Source organism: Cyprinus carpio, chromosome A20 (assembly GCF_018340385.1).
Source record: "Cyprinus carpio isolate SPL01 chromosome A20, ASM1834038v1, whole genome shotgun sequence".
NCBI lineage: Eukaryota > Metazoa > Chordata > Actinopteri > Cypriniformes > Cyprinidae > Cyprinus > Cyprinus carpio.
The window spans coordinates 15,950,884-15,967,866 of NC_056591.1; the positions used below are offsets into that span (position 1 = coordinate 15,950,884).

Below are 16,983 nucleotides of genomic sequence, written 5' to 3' on the forward strand. Positions count from 1 at the left end.
CTACTGTTCTCAGCATGATGCTTGCATGGTAAAATGTGTTGAGATTAACATTTAAACCATATTTCATGATAAGTGGCTGGTAAACAGTTGCTAGTATATCAGTGGGTAGTTGTTTGTAGTTGTTGTAGCTTTATTTTGACTCAAGAAATTAATGGAAGATGGAACCCCTGCCAAATCCAGACTGTTGTTTCAATTAGTTGGGTTAATCTCATGTTAAAACATTTATTTCACATCAAATTAAATGGCACATCATCACAAGAGTTGAGACTTATTTAACGATATGAATGGAAAACAGCCAGGCAACATTTATAACTGTGTTTATATTATGTGTTAATATTCAAGTGAGTTCTGATCTAATTCGTGGCACCAGTATGGACCAGTACACAATGGGATGCTGTAGAAATGTCAAATGTGCTTTCAGTATTTGAATCTTAATGAATGCCATATAAATTAATATTTCATCCAGATTGATGCTACAATCTTTTTGTGTGTATCTCTACACACAAATGTCTAAAGTGATGGTTTGGCAGCTCCAAAATCTTAAAATATCTAACACTGTCCAGTTCTGCAAACATGATAATAATACGACAACATTGCTTTGCAGACCATTTCAGTATGTTTAAGTTTGTATGCATGCAGTGTCACTGACATGACCAAGCCATACAATACATGAAAATCTTTTTATCACAAAAAGTTAACCTTGTAATAAACACTATGTGGTATTTATAATAATTTAAAAGTTCACATTCCATATCTTTATTTATTGTCCTCACCATCCCTAGCCCTAGATATTTCACAACATTAAAATACACTGTTGTGTAAACATGTAAAATGAAAGCAGATTAGAAGCTACATTAAATATCAATAAATTATATCAATTTTCAAATCATTATAGCAATATAAATGAAATGTACACAAAAAAATGACCTAGAAAATTGTAAGGAATAATATAGGAATATGGTCTGTGGCACTGTATGCACAACATAAACTGAAATTAAAATTTAATGCCCATTTAATATAGCGATCTTGATCATTCAGAATGCTCTAAAATCGGCCACTTCTGTTGTGTTACTTCAGTATTTAATGGTTTTGACCACACCAGTACAGTTTCTCCTCTCCTCTATTCTTCTTCCACTTGCAGAGGACTAACATCCAAAAGGTCTTCTGGAAGGTCTTGTTGCATAGGGCATAACACATGGGGTTGATGGTGCTGTTGACATAGCAGAGCCAGTAACCCAGATGCCAGAGGGACACTGGGATGCATTCAGAACAGAAGGTGGAGATGAGCACCATGATGTTGTATGGGGTCCAGGTGAGGAGGAACGCCAGAAGAATGGCGCTGAGAGTCTGAGCAGCCTTTTTCTCCTTGATCAGGACCATTCTTTTCCGCTTGGTCATCTGGATCTTCAAGTTTGGTTCTTCTGGTTTAGTTGAAGAGGATGTGGCTGAAGGAGCCTGTGGCTCTGAGGACTGACAATGATCTGTGTTTGTTCTATCAGCTTCGGGACTACCTTGCAAAGCGGTGATGTCGCTAAGGATCGGCTTGAACTTGTATGACATACATTTTTTATTGTTTGTCTGAGAGCATTTTGCAAGATCACTTAGATATTTGCTGTCTTCATAACAGAGTAGCTGTCCATTTCTATTGGCTGTCGATTCTTGGTTCTTGAATGATTCTCTCGGGGTTGTGTCAGAGACGGACCGCTCGTCATCCTCTGATGATGTGTAACTGTTCAGGGTGCTGACCTGGTCTGATTTTGTCCACAAGTCCTCAGACTGCAATGTTGTCCTAGTTACATAACTCTGGTTGGACGAAGACCATGATGCTTGAGTCCCGTCCGTCTTGTTTTTAAAGCTAAAGCATCGTAGTATTGGCTTTCGTACTTTAGGGTCTTCACGGCTGTCCAGCGATGGGTATCCTTGGAGTTCTGCTAAGTTCTTAGTGCGTTTTTCTGTTTCTTTGTAGATTTTGGAATATAAGATTGTCATTATGGATACCGGGACATAAAAGGCCGCTATGGCTGTCCCAAATGTAATTATGGGTTCTGAGAAAAACTGGATCTGGCATTGGTCAGGAGGAACCGTCCTCTCTCCAACAAAGTACTGCCAGCACAGAATGGGTGGAGCCCACAATATAAACGATATCAACCACGCCAAGCCAATCATGATGCCTGCTCGTTTTGGGGTCCGTTTAGCCCTGTAGGTAAGTGGTCTTGTAATAGAAAAATATCTGTCAAAGCTGATGACCAGCAAGTTCATCACCGATGCATTACTTGCAACATAGTCAAGTGCCAACCACAGATCACAAGCTATATTCCCTAAAGACCAGTATCCCATTAGAATGTAGGACGTGTACAGGTTCATTGAGAACACGCCGATAATGAGGTCTGCAAAAGCTAAACTGAGTAAGTAGTAGTTGTTAACAGTCTTAAGTTGGCTGTTGACCTTAAAAGAGAGCATCACCAGCACATTCCCTACTACTGTGATGAGACTCACGACAGCTGATACTGTTGCAATGGTTATAACTTCCAACAGACTGTATGGGGCAGGCAAGATAGCGGAGACATTTCCATTTGAGGTTAAATTTTGAATATCCATGTTCATCCTGTTACCGCTGATGGGTTAGAAAACTCTGGATGAAATTTTCACTGTATTCTTCATGTTCACTTGGCAATGGATAGTCTGAAAACACAATTAAGAGAACGAACACTTAAAAACAGGACAGTTTAAACAAAAAATGCATGTTTTGTGTGTGACACCTACAAACAAATACAGGCCAAACATGTAGCCTACTACAATTAAGCTTTACAATTAAACTTGGGATTCTAAAGGACGAAACACTAGCAAAACCATTGTTTTTTCATGCACTGGTCAATTTTGGGATCAAGATTTTGGGCTATTCAGCACTATTCTATTGTTTCCATAACAAGAAAACATCCGAAATACACATTTAAGTGCTAATGGTATTACTTTTTATGTATTTGCATCTCTAGTTTTCAGTTATTAAAGGCCAAAATCTCCACTTCAATAGCATTTACATAAACCAAACCTGTTTTATTCTTCTTAATATTTTTAAGGTTTTTACAGAGGGGTTTGTTTTTATATAATTCAGAGAGATAAAAATGGATATCCAAATTCCCCTTTGTAAAAGCCTTTAACAAGGATTTTGAACCTGGCCTTATTCCATGTTCATATTTCATAGATTTCAGAAATATATGCAAATTAATCCGTGTATAATTAAATAGCTTTGAATAAAAAAGTTTGAATAATTTTTAATTTAAGTTTTAATAATTAATAATTTTAGTTTTAAATTTTTTAAGTATTTTTTCTTGCAATAGGCCTATGTCAATATGTCCTAAGTCAAAGAGTTCATCCTTCAAAATATAAAAACTGTCATTCACATTTCCTTATGCAAAGTTATGAATGAGCATCGAGTCAGATCCATAGACTGTATGGTCAGATCTCACATTCCCCACAAACCACTGGTCCTACTGCTTTTGATACTATTCATACTCATTCAGTTTTGAGTTTTCCCTATTCATTTTGGTTCTGTTGTTCATTTGTCAATTTGTATATTATGATTTTTTGTCAGTTGGTAAATTGTTGTTTGGTATGAGGGTTTACTAGTTGAAGAGGGTTCTCTTTTAAGTGTAACAACTGTTGTGGTGTTACACGATTACAGTCTCGGCATTGGTTCTAATTTTGATGTTCAGTTATGGAAGGCCGGCGGGGACGAGGTGGACATTGGAAAAGAGGAGGTGGAGGAAGAGGTGATGCTGAGACCAGCAGTTCGGGAGAGCACAGGGGTCGCGGAAGAGGAGGACACCACCATCGTGGAAGAGGCAAACGGGATCATCGTAGAGGAAGAGGGCGAGACTTCGGACCTCCTGCAGACTTTAGAAACTTTCGACGAGTAAGTGTCACCCATAAAAAAATCTCCACTGCAGCCATAGTTTCTGCAGAAATACCACTCACTGGTAATACAGCGGATCAAATAATTCCGGTTATTTTTATTATAATAAAACTCTAGTATTATTAGAGACAAATGGCATGAAAAACAATACGAAATATATGAAAATAAAGTGACTAGCATTCAGAGAGACTCTCACACTGTTTTAATGAAGTTAATTTTATCAATAATTCATTTATAGTATTAATGTAGTAACGTTACTGTACAATAATATGTTGACTGTGGTTAACTTTTAAGGTGAATCTAATAAAACAACTGGATTATGTCATGCTTGCTTGCTCACTGTCATCCTTTTTCTGATTGCTTTCCAGAATCAAGATGACAATGAGAACAAAGAAAACTTTGAGCAAGAGGAGGAGGACAACACCTTCTCTAGACGAAAACTTGAGACCAACTGGGACCGTTATAAGGAATCTGAGAAAGAAGAAATTAATGAAGATGTTCCTTCACAGAGAGGCACAGACTATCATGTCCTCCTCACTTCAGCTGGTAAGACATGACTAGTACACACTTAGATCTGTGTCATATTTCCCCCCGTGCCTCCGATACAGCTCATGCAGGCAGGAGATCAAAACCAAAACGAATGTAGAACAACAATGGTGTGAACCAGCTGTCCTGCTGTGTGCTTTTCAGATACGAAAGGGCAACGAGAAGAGCAAAGCTCTATTTCTGTTGTATTGTATCTGATTAATGGAGGACTCATCTCATGAGCAACAGTTTTTGCCATGTTTACAAATAGCACAGTGAACTACCATTACTAACCACAGGGTTTATTTTAAGCTACCTGAATGAGAAGTTTAGCATTAGTATGATTTGTTTAGGTTTTATTTTTAGAAGGCAACTTATATTCAGTACAGATGCATTAAATCAAAAGTCAAAAGTGACAGTGAAGACATTTACTGTATAATGTTACAAAGGATTTCTATTTCAAATAAATGCTGTTCTTTTTAACTTTCTATTCATCAAAGAAAATGTCTCACAGATCCACAAAAATATTAATTATTACAATTGTTTTTAATTTTGTATTAGATAACATTATATTCTAATAGAAAAGAGTTACTTGAATTTGTAATCACATTTATCAGTATTACTGTTTATGCTGTATTTTTGATAAAATAAATGCATCCTTTGTGAACATAAAAACAATTAAAAAAATCTCACAGACTACAATCTTTTGAATGATAGTGTATAAGCAAGTTAAAACAGTTTGAATTTAATTCTTTTATTTAAGAACCGTGGAGACTGATGTAATGGAATTTTTTGTTACCCATTCATTCATGTCAGTGAAATTAATACAGAGAGTGTACATTTTGTTCAGTGGCAAGTCATTAACACACAACTGTCTAATTATTTAAAATGAACCATTAGAGAGGCATTTGTTCCTCAAGTTTAATGAGCCTAAATCCAGTGTAAGTGCAGAATAAATTTCCATTACGCTGTTCTCTTGCGGGAATATTCTTTGCTTAGTTTGCCTCTAATTTCCCTAATCTGCTTCCTCGAAAACCACATTGATATTCATGAGATATATTTGCGTCATCTAATTTTACGATAGGGAAGTACTGTAGCACCGCACTGACTCTTGTGGTATTGCAAGAGAGAGACTATATACTGTATATATCACTCATGCATCTCTGTGCAAACATACATACCAGGAATTGTCAGTTAGCAATCTGTTTCTGTTTGTTGTGGCCAAACCATTAAAGTTGCACTCCACACAAAATTGGAGCACTTGATCTGTTTTGTTGCTCTCCACTTTTTTTCCTGCACATTTACGATTAGTCATCAGAGGTTCAAACTTGCTGATCCCTGTGAATGTGGGTGGAATTTGTATCTGTTCTCCAGAGCAAGTATTGTATCCATGACTTCAAGTAATTGTGTAGGACAGCTTGTCCATCAAAATGATGTGGTTGTGCAGCACCACTTGTTTGTCATATGACAACAACAGAAGGTTGGTGCTCATTATAGGACTTTAAAATGGTTCAGCGCTGTAGCTTGACTGCTTTGAAGAAGAATCTTTTCTGTCTTTCATATTTTAACCGTGGAAAATATCTTTAAATGTTTTGTTTGACTTTGCAAGCTATATACAGTAAATATGGTCACACCTCTTGGTCAAATATTGCAATATAATGACTTCGGCTGAGTTATAAATAGAAGGAAGGTTCCGGTTTGTTCAGCTCTAAGTTCGCCAACCTCCCCTGCGATACTTAACATACTGCCCTTTATCTCATTATGATTCTGCCAGCAGGCTCTGATTAGTGACTGTGGTGGTAACGGACTGATTAGGTACAAAATGAGTGTAATTCAGCTTTCACCAGGGGGTGGAGTAAAGTGGAGGAACATCCTTCCCTTACCCTTGAGTTTTCTCACAAATTACCAAAAACTTAACTTAATCTGCATTCTTTAAAGGGTTGGTTTGCCAAAAAATGAAAATTGTAGTCATTTAGTCACCCTCAAATTCCTACAGGCTTGGAATGACATGAGGGTGATTAAATGTTGATGCAATTTTCATTATTCCTTTAAAAAGCTTTTAATCATTTTATGCTCACCTACATCCTGCATCCTTATTGCTTTATGCAAATAACAAGAGACACAGATACATTAGCAGATGAGTTTTCTTCTTCAACATAGCAGGTGCTTGCTCCTGTTTGTTGCCCACAGGGAAGTTTTTAGTGTTTAATCAGTTTGAGTGAGGAAATGCTAATGTGGTTCATAGAAAACTCATTCTGCCTGTAAGATGGGTTTAGCAATATTATATGCAACTGAGACAATATTCCATAAGGTATGAATTTTCATTCAGCAGCAAAAGTGCTGTTATCTGTTGATTTGCTGTGATCTGTTATTGTGCATGTACAATTATGGTGTCCAGGAGCCCAATCTTTTAGGCTGTCACTGTAAAGAAAACTACATCTGTCAGATAACGTCAAATCTGTTCGTCGAGAGGCTTTATCATTTTTTTGTGCATATTACTGTATCACAGATGGGTAATTTTATTTAGTCTAATCTCACAGTTGATTGGAGATTAATCTGTCAGAACCTCTTAATAACATCTTTGAATCTGGGTAGCGTCATCCAGTCCTTGTCACTCTAGCGGTGAACTTGTTGCTAGGGCCAGCATCATATGACAAGGCTCAAGCACTGGGGCTCTTCTTCTTTTTTTTTTTTTGTCTGAATGAACCTGAAACACTCACTGGTTTGGAGACACATTATGAGGAAGAATGTGATAGTAGCTGTCTTGTAATATAAAGTAATAATGATCTCCTTCAGATGAAAATGACGAGGAGCTCCCTCAGAATGCTTTGCATTGATTTCTGGTTTCGGTAAGCAACCATAATAAACAGTGCAGAATATTGTATTTGAAAACAATAAAAACCTGTATTTACATGTAATTAAAAAATAGTGTGTGCAGATATAATAATATTTATGATATAGTATTTAACACATAAAGGTTATTTTATTTTTTTATCATTAGTTAACACATTGTACCATTAACATTTTTACAGCCTTTATTAGTCACATTACATTAACTAATGTTGATTTATATAAAGTTCAATTATAAGTATATGTAAAATAAAAAATAAAAATAACATTAACCTAGATAAATAGATGCAAAATTATTGGTAATGGCCAGTTTATGATAGCTAGTGCATTAGCTAATGTTAACAAATTGAACCATATTGAAAGTATGTTTATTACATTGATTATAGATCATAGCATTGGCACATTTATTTATTTAGTCATTTTACACTTCAGTTTCTATACTTTCTTTGTTGTTTATCTGATCTTCACTAATACTACTTTTACTATCCATTTAAATCAGTTCAGTGGATCTCTGGGATCTCTCCAGAATATCTGCTTTTGTCTACCACAGGTTTGAACCAACATGTGGGCGATGACAATCAAACATAATGAATTTAGAATGTCAGTCAGTGATGTCTGTCTTTCTTTAATAATGTTCACCTAATATTCAGACAGCTAAATTGCCCACTAGTAATTACTACTTTTTCTTATTATAATTAATATAAGATACATGTCTTCAGTACTCACTGTTTTCATCATTCAGCCTTGAATTCCATCTACAGATCTGGCTTGGTCAGACTGTCACCCATCCCAAACCATCACTCTCTTCATCCAGTCATGAGTCCTTTCTTAAATTATATAATCCTCAAAGTGGTAGTAACATGTTCTTCTTTTTTTGGGATGGTTTTCTCATGGAATAATCAAAGTAAAAAGCTCTGTCTCAAGTTGCGACAACCACACCAAAGTCCATAAAACTGATTAAGGATCTCCTTTTCTCTCTGTGGTGGACGGTGATGGGGAAATGCTGCTGCCGCTGTTTCACTGGATGAATATGTGCTGCTCCTGTGGATGCACTGACAGACACAGATGTGAATGGCTGGGAGGAGGTCATTCCCATTGGGCTGAGATGATCGTCATGATTTGGGGCAGTGAACAACAGGCAGACGCTGAGAATGGGAGGAGGAAGAGGAGAAGAGCGAGGGGCTGAACAGAAGCAGAAATGAGGGGATGAAAGTTAGACCGTTCGTGCTCATACTGTAGACAGTGGGGGTGTGTGAAGGGGTGGTATGATGCTCACTAAAACATAATGGAGGCATTAATTACTCTCATTTGACACAGATAGCGTGGCTGTGAGCAAATCAGTGGGTGGAAAGGATGGGTTATCTGGAAATACAGACGCGAGAGGGTCATTTCATGACTTTTGGTATGTCTGTGGGAGCTACTTCAGCTCAAATCAAAGTAAAATGGTCATCGAAAATATTACAAGCTATTGAGTTTTTTTTTTTTTTTTTTTTTTAAATACGCATACAGTAGTTTTTGAGGTAATTGTCTGGTGTTCAAGATAAGGTTGTAACATAAATTAATTTGTTTTTTCCACTGGCTTTACTGTTTGGTGTTTTCAAACAATATCTCATCTGCCATTTGTTGGCCAAATGAATAGCCCCACCCCATATTTAAACTATTAATTATTTTAACATAAAAAACTTACATTTAAATTTTTTTTTATTCATTATAGTGTTAAAAAATGTTAGAAAGTTTTGAAAGAAATTGATATTTGTATGCATTAAATTGATCCAAAAGAATGATTTACATTGTACATTTACATTAGTTTTTAACATTGATAATGATTCTTCAGCGGCAAAGCAGCGTATAAGAAAGATTTCTGAAGGATCACGTGACGTCACGAGTAATGATGCTGAAAACTCAGCTTCGACATCACAGGAATAAACTACATTTGAAAATATACTAAAATAGAAAATTGTTATTTTAATTTGTAATAAAATTTCATAATGTTACTGTTTTTACTGTATTTTTTGATCAAATAAATGCATCCTTGATGAGCATAGGAGACCTTTAAAAATATATATATTTTTAAATCTTATCAACTCAAAACCTTTGAACAATAGTGTTTTGTTTTTTTTGTTTTTTATTTATTGATTGATTGATGTAATTATTAATTCTGTACTTGTGCTATTTGAAGAGGTTAGCTTGAATTAATTTTCATATGAAGATGACTGGACTCTATAGAAGTGTGGTTTGATCCCTCTGATTCTGCTCTCACAGCTGCATGGGATAATTAGTTGCATCACAGGCCATCAAAGGAAGCCTTGAATGATCAATGAAAAAAAAAACAGATGAAATGCACACAGAGTTAACAGACAGTAAACACGAAGTTTGTACTAAGTGCAGGAAGCTCAGGGGCTGAGCCCCATTAATCTGTTTGTTGTGCCCTTGCAAGGTGTAATGAATAAGGGTATAAGGGTTGTCTGAGCTGGGATTAAGTCCAGATCGACCAATTCAGGGCCGTTTCTTTTCACCCTTTTCTTTTTGTCAGGAGCAGCACAATATCACATGTTCATGTCTGACAGTCATGTTGAAAGGAAATGGCTTATGTAAGATATTGCCATGTAGGGCAGGATTTCCAGGCCTCCAAGTTTATTGATTATAATGAGATCATAATGGAGGATATGAGCCGTATCACGTACCCTGGAGGAGGACTAATAATGAAGGGCATAGATATATAGTGACAGCTCCGCCATGTTTGACTGCATCTGTGTGTCTGCCGTAACGTAGTATGTCTCCGCTGGGTCTCAGATGGCTAGCAGACACAACTCAGCCCTACACGCCACACACTCGGGTTACACTTGCAGAGAGAGCAGTGAATTAATACTAAATATTGCCTGAATTTCATGACCTTGTTTAGCTGTTGACTGCACTTCATTGTGTCTGTGTCCCTGCAGAGAGGGAGAGACATGCTAATTCATTACCACTGACACTCCACCTGTAGGAAACTGCCCTTCCTCCTGACATTCTCTCCTTTATTTCAGTTCCTTGGACCTCCACCTGTGGCCCTGGTACCGTCAGTTTCACCAGCTGGACCCTCCAAAAATGAGGGTCAAAAGCACACTAGATAGTCTCTTATACCCTTATAGCTCTTGTTGGAAAGCAACAGTCTTATCTTGCACAGATTCAGCCATTGAAATGTAACATGCTAAATATACTTTTCTTACGATTGATATAGGATATTAATTTTACACCTTTGTTTTTTCCGAATCTTAGCCCAGTTGATTCAAGCCCATGTGCCACAGGAGAAATCAGACTCGAAATGTGTAGCTACAGCTGTGTAGAAGTCAAGCTTTTTCGAAAGGGAAGTTGTCCGCAGCCTGCTTAGTATGATCACACAAATTGTGTTTTTTTTTTAACACAAACTGGTGTTTCTGTAAAAATACTGAATCTGTCTTCACTTAAATGCTCAGCACCTGCACTGTGTGCCAGTGTTTTTGATCACGCACATACTGTGACTGTAGTCCCCTGCATCAAGCATTGGACAGTAATTATGATGCGGGGGTGTGTGTTTGCACCCACACAGAGTATCAGAATGTCATCTCTGCAATAACGTGCAACAGTAACAACCACTGTTAATGACTGTGTGTCTCTCTTCACTCGCTCTCCTCTCTCTCTGCTGTTGTTACTATAGCGCCTGTGCAAATTGCATGAGGCTCATTATTTTAAAACTATTTTGTATCCCTCAGACACCTTTATGAATGTTTGGAAGAGCAACAAAGGCCAATTGTTTTTAATTATTTCCATATTGCCTTTCCCTATCTTTTCATCTGTCCACCATAACTTACTCCTTGTGAGTTCCTGTTGCTGAGAGACAATTGTTCCCTTTTGTCACGTCACTGAAATGTGGCAGCATTTTTCAAACCGTGTTTACAGGTTGAAGGTTCAAGTGACACTTTTGCATATGTATGGTTGTGTAGCGATAGCTTTTAGATATAAATAGCCTGAATGGTCTAATATCATGTCCCCAATGATCCTGTTTTATAATGCTACCAGGAAATGGTCCCGATTGTCCCTTTGGGTTCATGTATGCCCAGAGATGTATTATTTGGGGCAGTGTGTTGTTATTTGGGTCATGAAGTCCTTTGGTATTTGGTTAGAAATGGATGTTTTTAATGGGCGCTGTCATTGAAATACCTCAATTTATTCCTCTGTAGTCTCGGTTCTGGGTTGGGAGGTCTTTCATAAGAGATGAAAGAGAAATCATTCAAGATATTTTTGTATGCCATGTAATTGGTACTCACACTCGAAAATGACCAGCCTACAAATAAAATCTTGTTTTGCTCTATAATTGAATTCAATCTTTTTATTTCAGTTTCTTCTTTTTTTTTATTCCTTTGGGTAAAAATCTCCAGTAAACTCCATTATTATATGACATACTCTTAACACACAGAAAATTTTTAATAATATTATAATATCTTTATAATATTTAAACTTATATAATATTTTCCTCCTCTTAAATGTTGACATGCATTTTCCCATAGTTGTTTCTGAAGGTGCTCCTCCTTGCTGGGATGTGTTTTCTCTGTGTTCATCATGAGAAAAACCACCTCCTTTGATCAAGAGCAGCGCGTTGAGTGGTTGATTCATCTCTATGGAAATAAATTACTCTTCTAAATTCCTATTAAGATGAGCCACAGCTGTCTGCTAATCTGATGATCAGTTCAGCCCAGCGTCCCAGCTGCAATACAGGCCCCACTTGTAGAAAGTACACACACACACACACACACACACACACACACACACACACACACACACACACACACACACACACACACACACAATGAGAGTTATGTAACTTTGAGTGGCTTTTATGTTTAGATAAAAATGTAAACCTGAAAGGAGAATACTGCTGCCCTTGTAATCTAGTTCAGGTTGGATTCTGAAAAGAACTCTGAATAACCTCTGCTGTTCCTGGAGCAGGGGCCGAGGGCCTGGTGGGTCATCTCTGAGATGCCCTTTCACAGCCTTTCATTCATTGCAGGAGTTGTGTCATTACGTCTCAGATGCTGTTTCACACCTCAAGGTCAGATGCTGGTTTCCTGAAGAGAGATGAGCTTTTGAATTGCTAGCATCCTTCACACTAGAGCCCTGCTCATGAGAGCACGGGGCCCTGCCACTTCGAGGGCCAGGACTATAGTGGCATATGGGGAGGTGAATCCACAAATAAATAGGGAATTAATAAATTGAAATAGATTAAAATTTTAAAGCAATATGCACTCGTCTGTTGAGAAGCTATAGAGTGTCTGTAAGAGTGGAAAACTTATCTATCATGAAACTCAATCCTGATGATTCAACATCTTTCTTGTCATTTATGGTCCAATTACTTATTTTACTGCCATTTATTTGAATAGTTGTGGGGTTTTTTTCTCTCTGTTTCTGGTTTAGGAAGCTCAGGCCACTTTATAAACATAATGACTTGAAGGTTACGCAACAGTTTATTCAGTATCTATCAAGCTAACTGATTAGAACCAAAAGCAGAGCTTAGACTTTTAATGATTTGAGGGAAAACATTTTCACACAAATGTCCAAGCAGTGTCACATTTAAAGATGTGTTTTCAAATGAACCAAATGTGTGAACTGCACTAAGTCTTTCCTTTCAAGTCTAGACACTAATAGGAGACTGTTGGTGTTCTCTATGGCAGCTGTGTTGAAGCGTATAGTAAATAACCATCTTATTGTTTTGAATTTTCGCCTTGAAATGTTTTAATTGCAATCACCACAGACTGATTTATTTTGATGTTTCCGTTCGTTATGTGTTAATTGGCTTAGCAGAGATTTGCTGAAGAACTATGACGACAAAGCAAATTAGCAGCTTCTTCCAAAGGGCTGTAGCCTCCCTGGATTAAGTGCCATTTGATGACTAGCAGTGTTCATGCTCTGTCGAATGGTGTTGGGCTTGTAGGTCCACAGCATTCTGTGTTCCTGGTGTCAGTGTTTTACAGGGCCCTTGAAAAAGCAAAGAACGGTGGCCAGATTTGGGTTGGCAGGCTGCATACATGATGCTACTCTCTGGGAGGAAATGACCTGTACTTGTACCGCTGCTTCCTGTGCCGCCGCTCTCCCTCATTCAGAGGACGCCAGCCTGCAGAGAGGCACACATCTGCCACACTGACATTATGCCAGCACTGCAACAGAGCTGCTACTCTCAACTTATGTTTCGTCACATCAGTCATTTTAATCTGTTAAATGCGTATTTGTTATTAGGTTGTGTAAACAGTAGGGATGTCATTTTTTTTTAAATGAAGTGCTTTTTTTATGCAATTTAAAAGTTACATCAGAGTTTGAAAAGTGAAAAGTTATTTATCAGTTGATTTTTAAATTAAAAACATTTTTAAAAAATAAAAAGATTAATTGATTTTTACTACTATTTTACTTAATTTTAGTTTAATTTGAATGAATCAGAAAAATGTTTGTTTGTAATTCTCATTATGTTCATTGATGATTCACAGCATTTGATTCACATTCCTATAAAACACTTATACTTTCTTTATGCAACATATTTTATTTTTACATTTGATTTTGGGGTGAAATATGACCCGAATGACTCAGCCGGAGGGGTGAGTTAATAATTGAGTAAACTGCTTTTAATTAATTAGAGTCTCTGCATGTTAAATTGAGATTTAAACATTGTACACAAAAGCTTTTATTTTATTAAATATTTGTGTAAAAGGGAAAAAAAATGCATGCAGTCATGCTGTAGTACTAAATATCAGCATTCCTAATCTGTAATAATGCTCAGTTACATTTTACAATTTATTAGCCATAACATAAAAATAATTATTTGCTTTTGGTATCAGCCAACACACTATATTTTTTCTATACCTACTGAACAGTGTCAGTATGATAATATATTTTTGTATTGTTTCCCTACGCAATGTTTTTATCTACAGCACAGCAGTATGTCACTGGTTTGTTATATTGACTAGCCACACTCCTTGCTCCACTAAAGCTACATTGACTCTCGCCGCACATGCTGACAGAACCTTTGCTCATTGTTATGGCAGCAGTTTTCATGGCGCTGTCACTGCCAGTGAAGGAAACATGATGAAATTGCCTGGACGGCATCTCCTGTCCGCAGCTTCACAGCCCACTCATAACAGCACTTCTACACTGATCACATCAGCACTGCGTACTTGCCAGGAATCTTGTTTCCTGTGACGTCGCTTCTGAGACAGTGGGATGCTAAATAGACAATATTAAATAATAATGTCGTTTTTTTTTACTTGCAGCTGTTCATCTTAGAGTGTTTCTTTATCTGTTTAACACACATTATATGAAGTGGCAGAATGCTTCTGAAGTGCTCTTTTGAAGTAGGATCGCTCCTCTTGACCTTGAGACCCTGCCTTGTATCATCCGTGTCAGTTTGGCCAACTGCAGTTGGCAAGTGTGTCTTGAGTGAAAGAGGTGGGAGGCGGAGAGTATTCTGCTTCACCCTGGCTGGGACAGCTGTGCGTGACAGACCCACGGCTTCTTTCTTCAGCTGTCCCAACTTGCTGCCGCCTCAGAATTCACGCTGCTTGTGTCAAGGTGAAAGTGACTTCAAAAGATAACACGTGTTCAGCTGCTGCTGTGAAGGTGTGCAGTGAACTGAGTGTTTACAGTATGGAGATCTGAAAGTTGTTTTTCTTGGCTGTGTTATTATGTCCCATTTAGAATTCAACTAAAAGGGTTGAAAACAAATACATTAGCCGGTGACTCACCATATGAACTTGGTTCGGCTCTATAATTTGTTATGTGTTACCTGTTTTTCTGTTTTAGGGGACTCGTTCACACAGTTCAGGTTCTCTGATGAGAAGGACTGGGAGATGGACTCGCTGGCAAAAAATCAGGTGCATGATCAATCTTTCATTAATTATGTTTTCCAGCGCAATCATTGAAATCCTGTTGTTTGAGGAAATACGCTCACATGGTTGACTTCTTTAGATTCCAGCTCTGTTTATAGACCTGCCAGCTTTAACTCAGTCACTTCAAGAGCTTCCACTGCACACAAGACTGAACCTGGAGGCTGAGCTTGTGCAGGTGAATCTGTTGCCTTTCTTGGTGGAATACTATGAAATACTTAGCTGTACCAGTGAAGAATGTGGTACTAGAGATTTAATATGTTTCAGGTGACGACTCCTGTTGAACTGCCGTCCGTGACAGTGCCTCACAGAACTGACTCGACTCTAACAGCTGGACTGAAAGCTCCTCAGGCAGGCCGAGAGTCAGGCCTGGGCGTTTCGTGCAGTGTAAAGCCTGATTCAGGCACCACACCTTCTCTCGGTGTCTCCACATCCGTCCCTCCTGCCACAGATGATGCTGACCAGGAGCTCGACCTTCTCCTCAACTTGCAGAAACCCATCACAGAAATTACTTCAGCTGAATCCCACGCTAAAAAAGATGATGTGCTAAACACCCCAATACAAGGTTGGTATATACTGTTTAAGTGAGTCAGCTGATGTAAAAAAATCAGTTCACTGATCAAACAAATCATTTGCTGAATAATTTTAATCTCGGCATCTTTTTTTTTTTTAGCAAAATATTACTTGAATGTTGTCACTATTTATAAATACACTACCATTCAGAAGTATAGGTCAGTAAGATTAAAAAAGAAAAATATATACTACTTTTAATGTTGTTATTTGTTATTATTATTATTACTTTTTTTATTACGCAATGACACATTATCTTGATTAAAAGTAAAGACGTTTACATTGTTTAAAAAAATCTATTTCAAATAACTTGTTCTGTTGAACTTTCCTCTTTTTTTCTTGACCAGTAAAACAGAATATCAGAATGAGATCTGAAGGATCATGTGACAATGTAGACTGGAGTAATGACTGCTGAAAATTCAGCTTTGTCATCACAGGAATAAAGTACATTAAAAAAAAACAGTGGTATGGTAATAATGGTAAATATGTTTCACAATATTACTGTTCCCACTGTCTTGGCATAAGCGACTAATTAAAAAAAAAAAAAATATATATATATATATATAAAATGCACACCCAAAACTTATTCAAAGTACCTGAACACTGATGTGAACATGTGATTTTATCGCCTTGACAGGTTCGGAGGAAAAAGAGAGAAAAGATCAAATAGCTGACATGAAAGAGACAAAGCCAGAAGTGGAAAGTGAAGCTAAACCTACGAGGCAGGAAGTGACAGAGGACGATCTGGAGGACTGGCTGGACAGCATGATCTCCTGAACCTGATCCCAGAGACGCTGACTGACACTGCTTGCTAATGCTGACATAGCGAGACTTCTGTGTGGACGTGAACATCATACTATGACACTTCATTAAGTCTTATAATAGCCAAGACTAATTCAGTCTTGTGAAACATAAAATGCTTCATCAATATATTACTCATAAAAGTAATGTAATGCTGTGTAACAGTTTTCAGACCCATCATATTCTCACTCATCATTTGACTCCGATTAAAAGCAGCAATGAGCAACTGGGATTTATTGCATTAGCTACTTTATTTTCATTCCTTCTGCTCAAAACAAATGCAAATCACCAAAGCTACTACATAAACACAAATGGCCATACAATAGCAGTTTACAGGATTGGCTTCTGTTCAATAAATGTAATCGTTTTTGTCTTCGAATGTAGATTCCTATTGTTTTGCAATCACACTTCATAAATGATCAGGCAAACACAATTTCT

The 16,983-nt window shown here is 37.4% G+C and overlaps 2 protein-coding genes across 3 annotated transcripts; one reads left to right on the forward strand and one right to left on the reverse strand.

The window, feature by feature from the left end:
• Window positions 1-943: 943 nt before the first annotated feature.
• Window positions 944-8,428, reverse strand: LOC109113557 (muscarinic acetylcholine receptor M5-like). The gene is made up of 2 exons (XM_042777817.1): window positions 8,015-8,428; window positions 944-2,682 (listed from the first exon to the last, which is right to left on the reverse strand). The coding sequence occupies exon 2, from the start codon at window positions 2,602-2,604 to the stop codon at window positions 1,081-1,083; it is 1,524 nt and encodes a 507-aa protein (XP_042633751.1). The 5' UTR covers window positions 2,605-2,682; window positions 8,015-8,428; the 3' UTR covers window positions 944-1,080.
• LOC109113561 (apoptosis, caspase activation inhibitor) lies at window positions 3,638-16,777 on the forward strand. 2 transcript variants are annotated; one of them, XM_019126372.2, is made up of 6 exons: window positions 3,638-3,913; window positions 4,282-4,459; window positions 15,092-15,162; window positions 15,257-15,352; window positions 15,442-15,739; window positions 16,092-16,222. In XM_019126372.2, the coding sequence occupies exons 1-6, from the start codon at window positions 3,716-3,718 to the stop codon at window positions 16,157-16,159; spliced, it is 909 nt and encodes a 302-aa protein (XP_018981917.1). In that variant the 5' UTR covers window positions 3,638-3,715; the 3' UTR covers window positions 16,160-16,222. The 2 variants fall into 2 exon arrangements, with proteins under 2 accessions (XP_018981917.1, XP_018981916.1); XM_019126371.2 differs by lacking the exon at window positions 16,092-16,222 and adding an exon at window positions 16,382-16,777 and having other exon boundaries at window positions 3,640-3,913.
• Window positions 16,778-16,983: the final 206 nt, after the last annotated feature.

Excerpts from the sequence above, each read along its gene's own strand:
- LOC109113557 (XM_042777817.1), bottom strand. The coding sequence starts at position 2,604 with ATGAACATGGATATTCAAAATTTAACCTCAAATGGAAATGTCTCCGCT.
- LOC109113561 (XM_019126371.2), top strand. The coding sequence starts at position 3,716 with ATGGAAGGCCGGCGGGGACGAGGTGGACATTGGAAAAGAGGAGGTGGA. Across the intron at positions 3,914-4,281 it reads ACTTTAGAAACTTTCGACGA|AATCAAGATGACAATGAGAA; the intron begins GTAAGTGTCACC and ends ATTGCTTTCCAG. Across the intron at positions 15,353-15,441 it reads TGGAGGCTGAGCTTGTGCAG|GTGACGACTCCTGTTGAACT; the intron begins GTGAATCTGTTG and ends AATATGTTTCAG.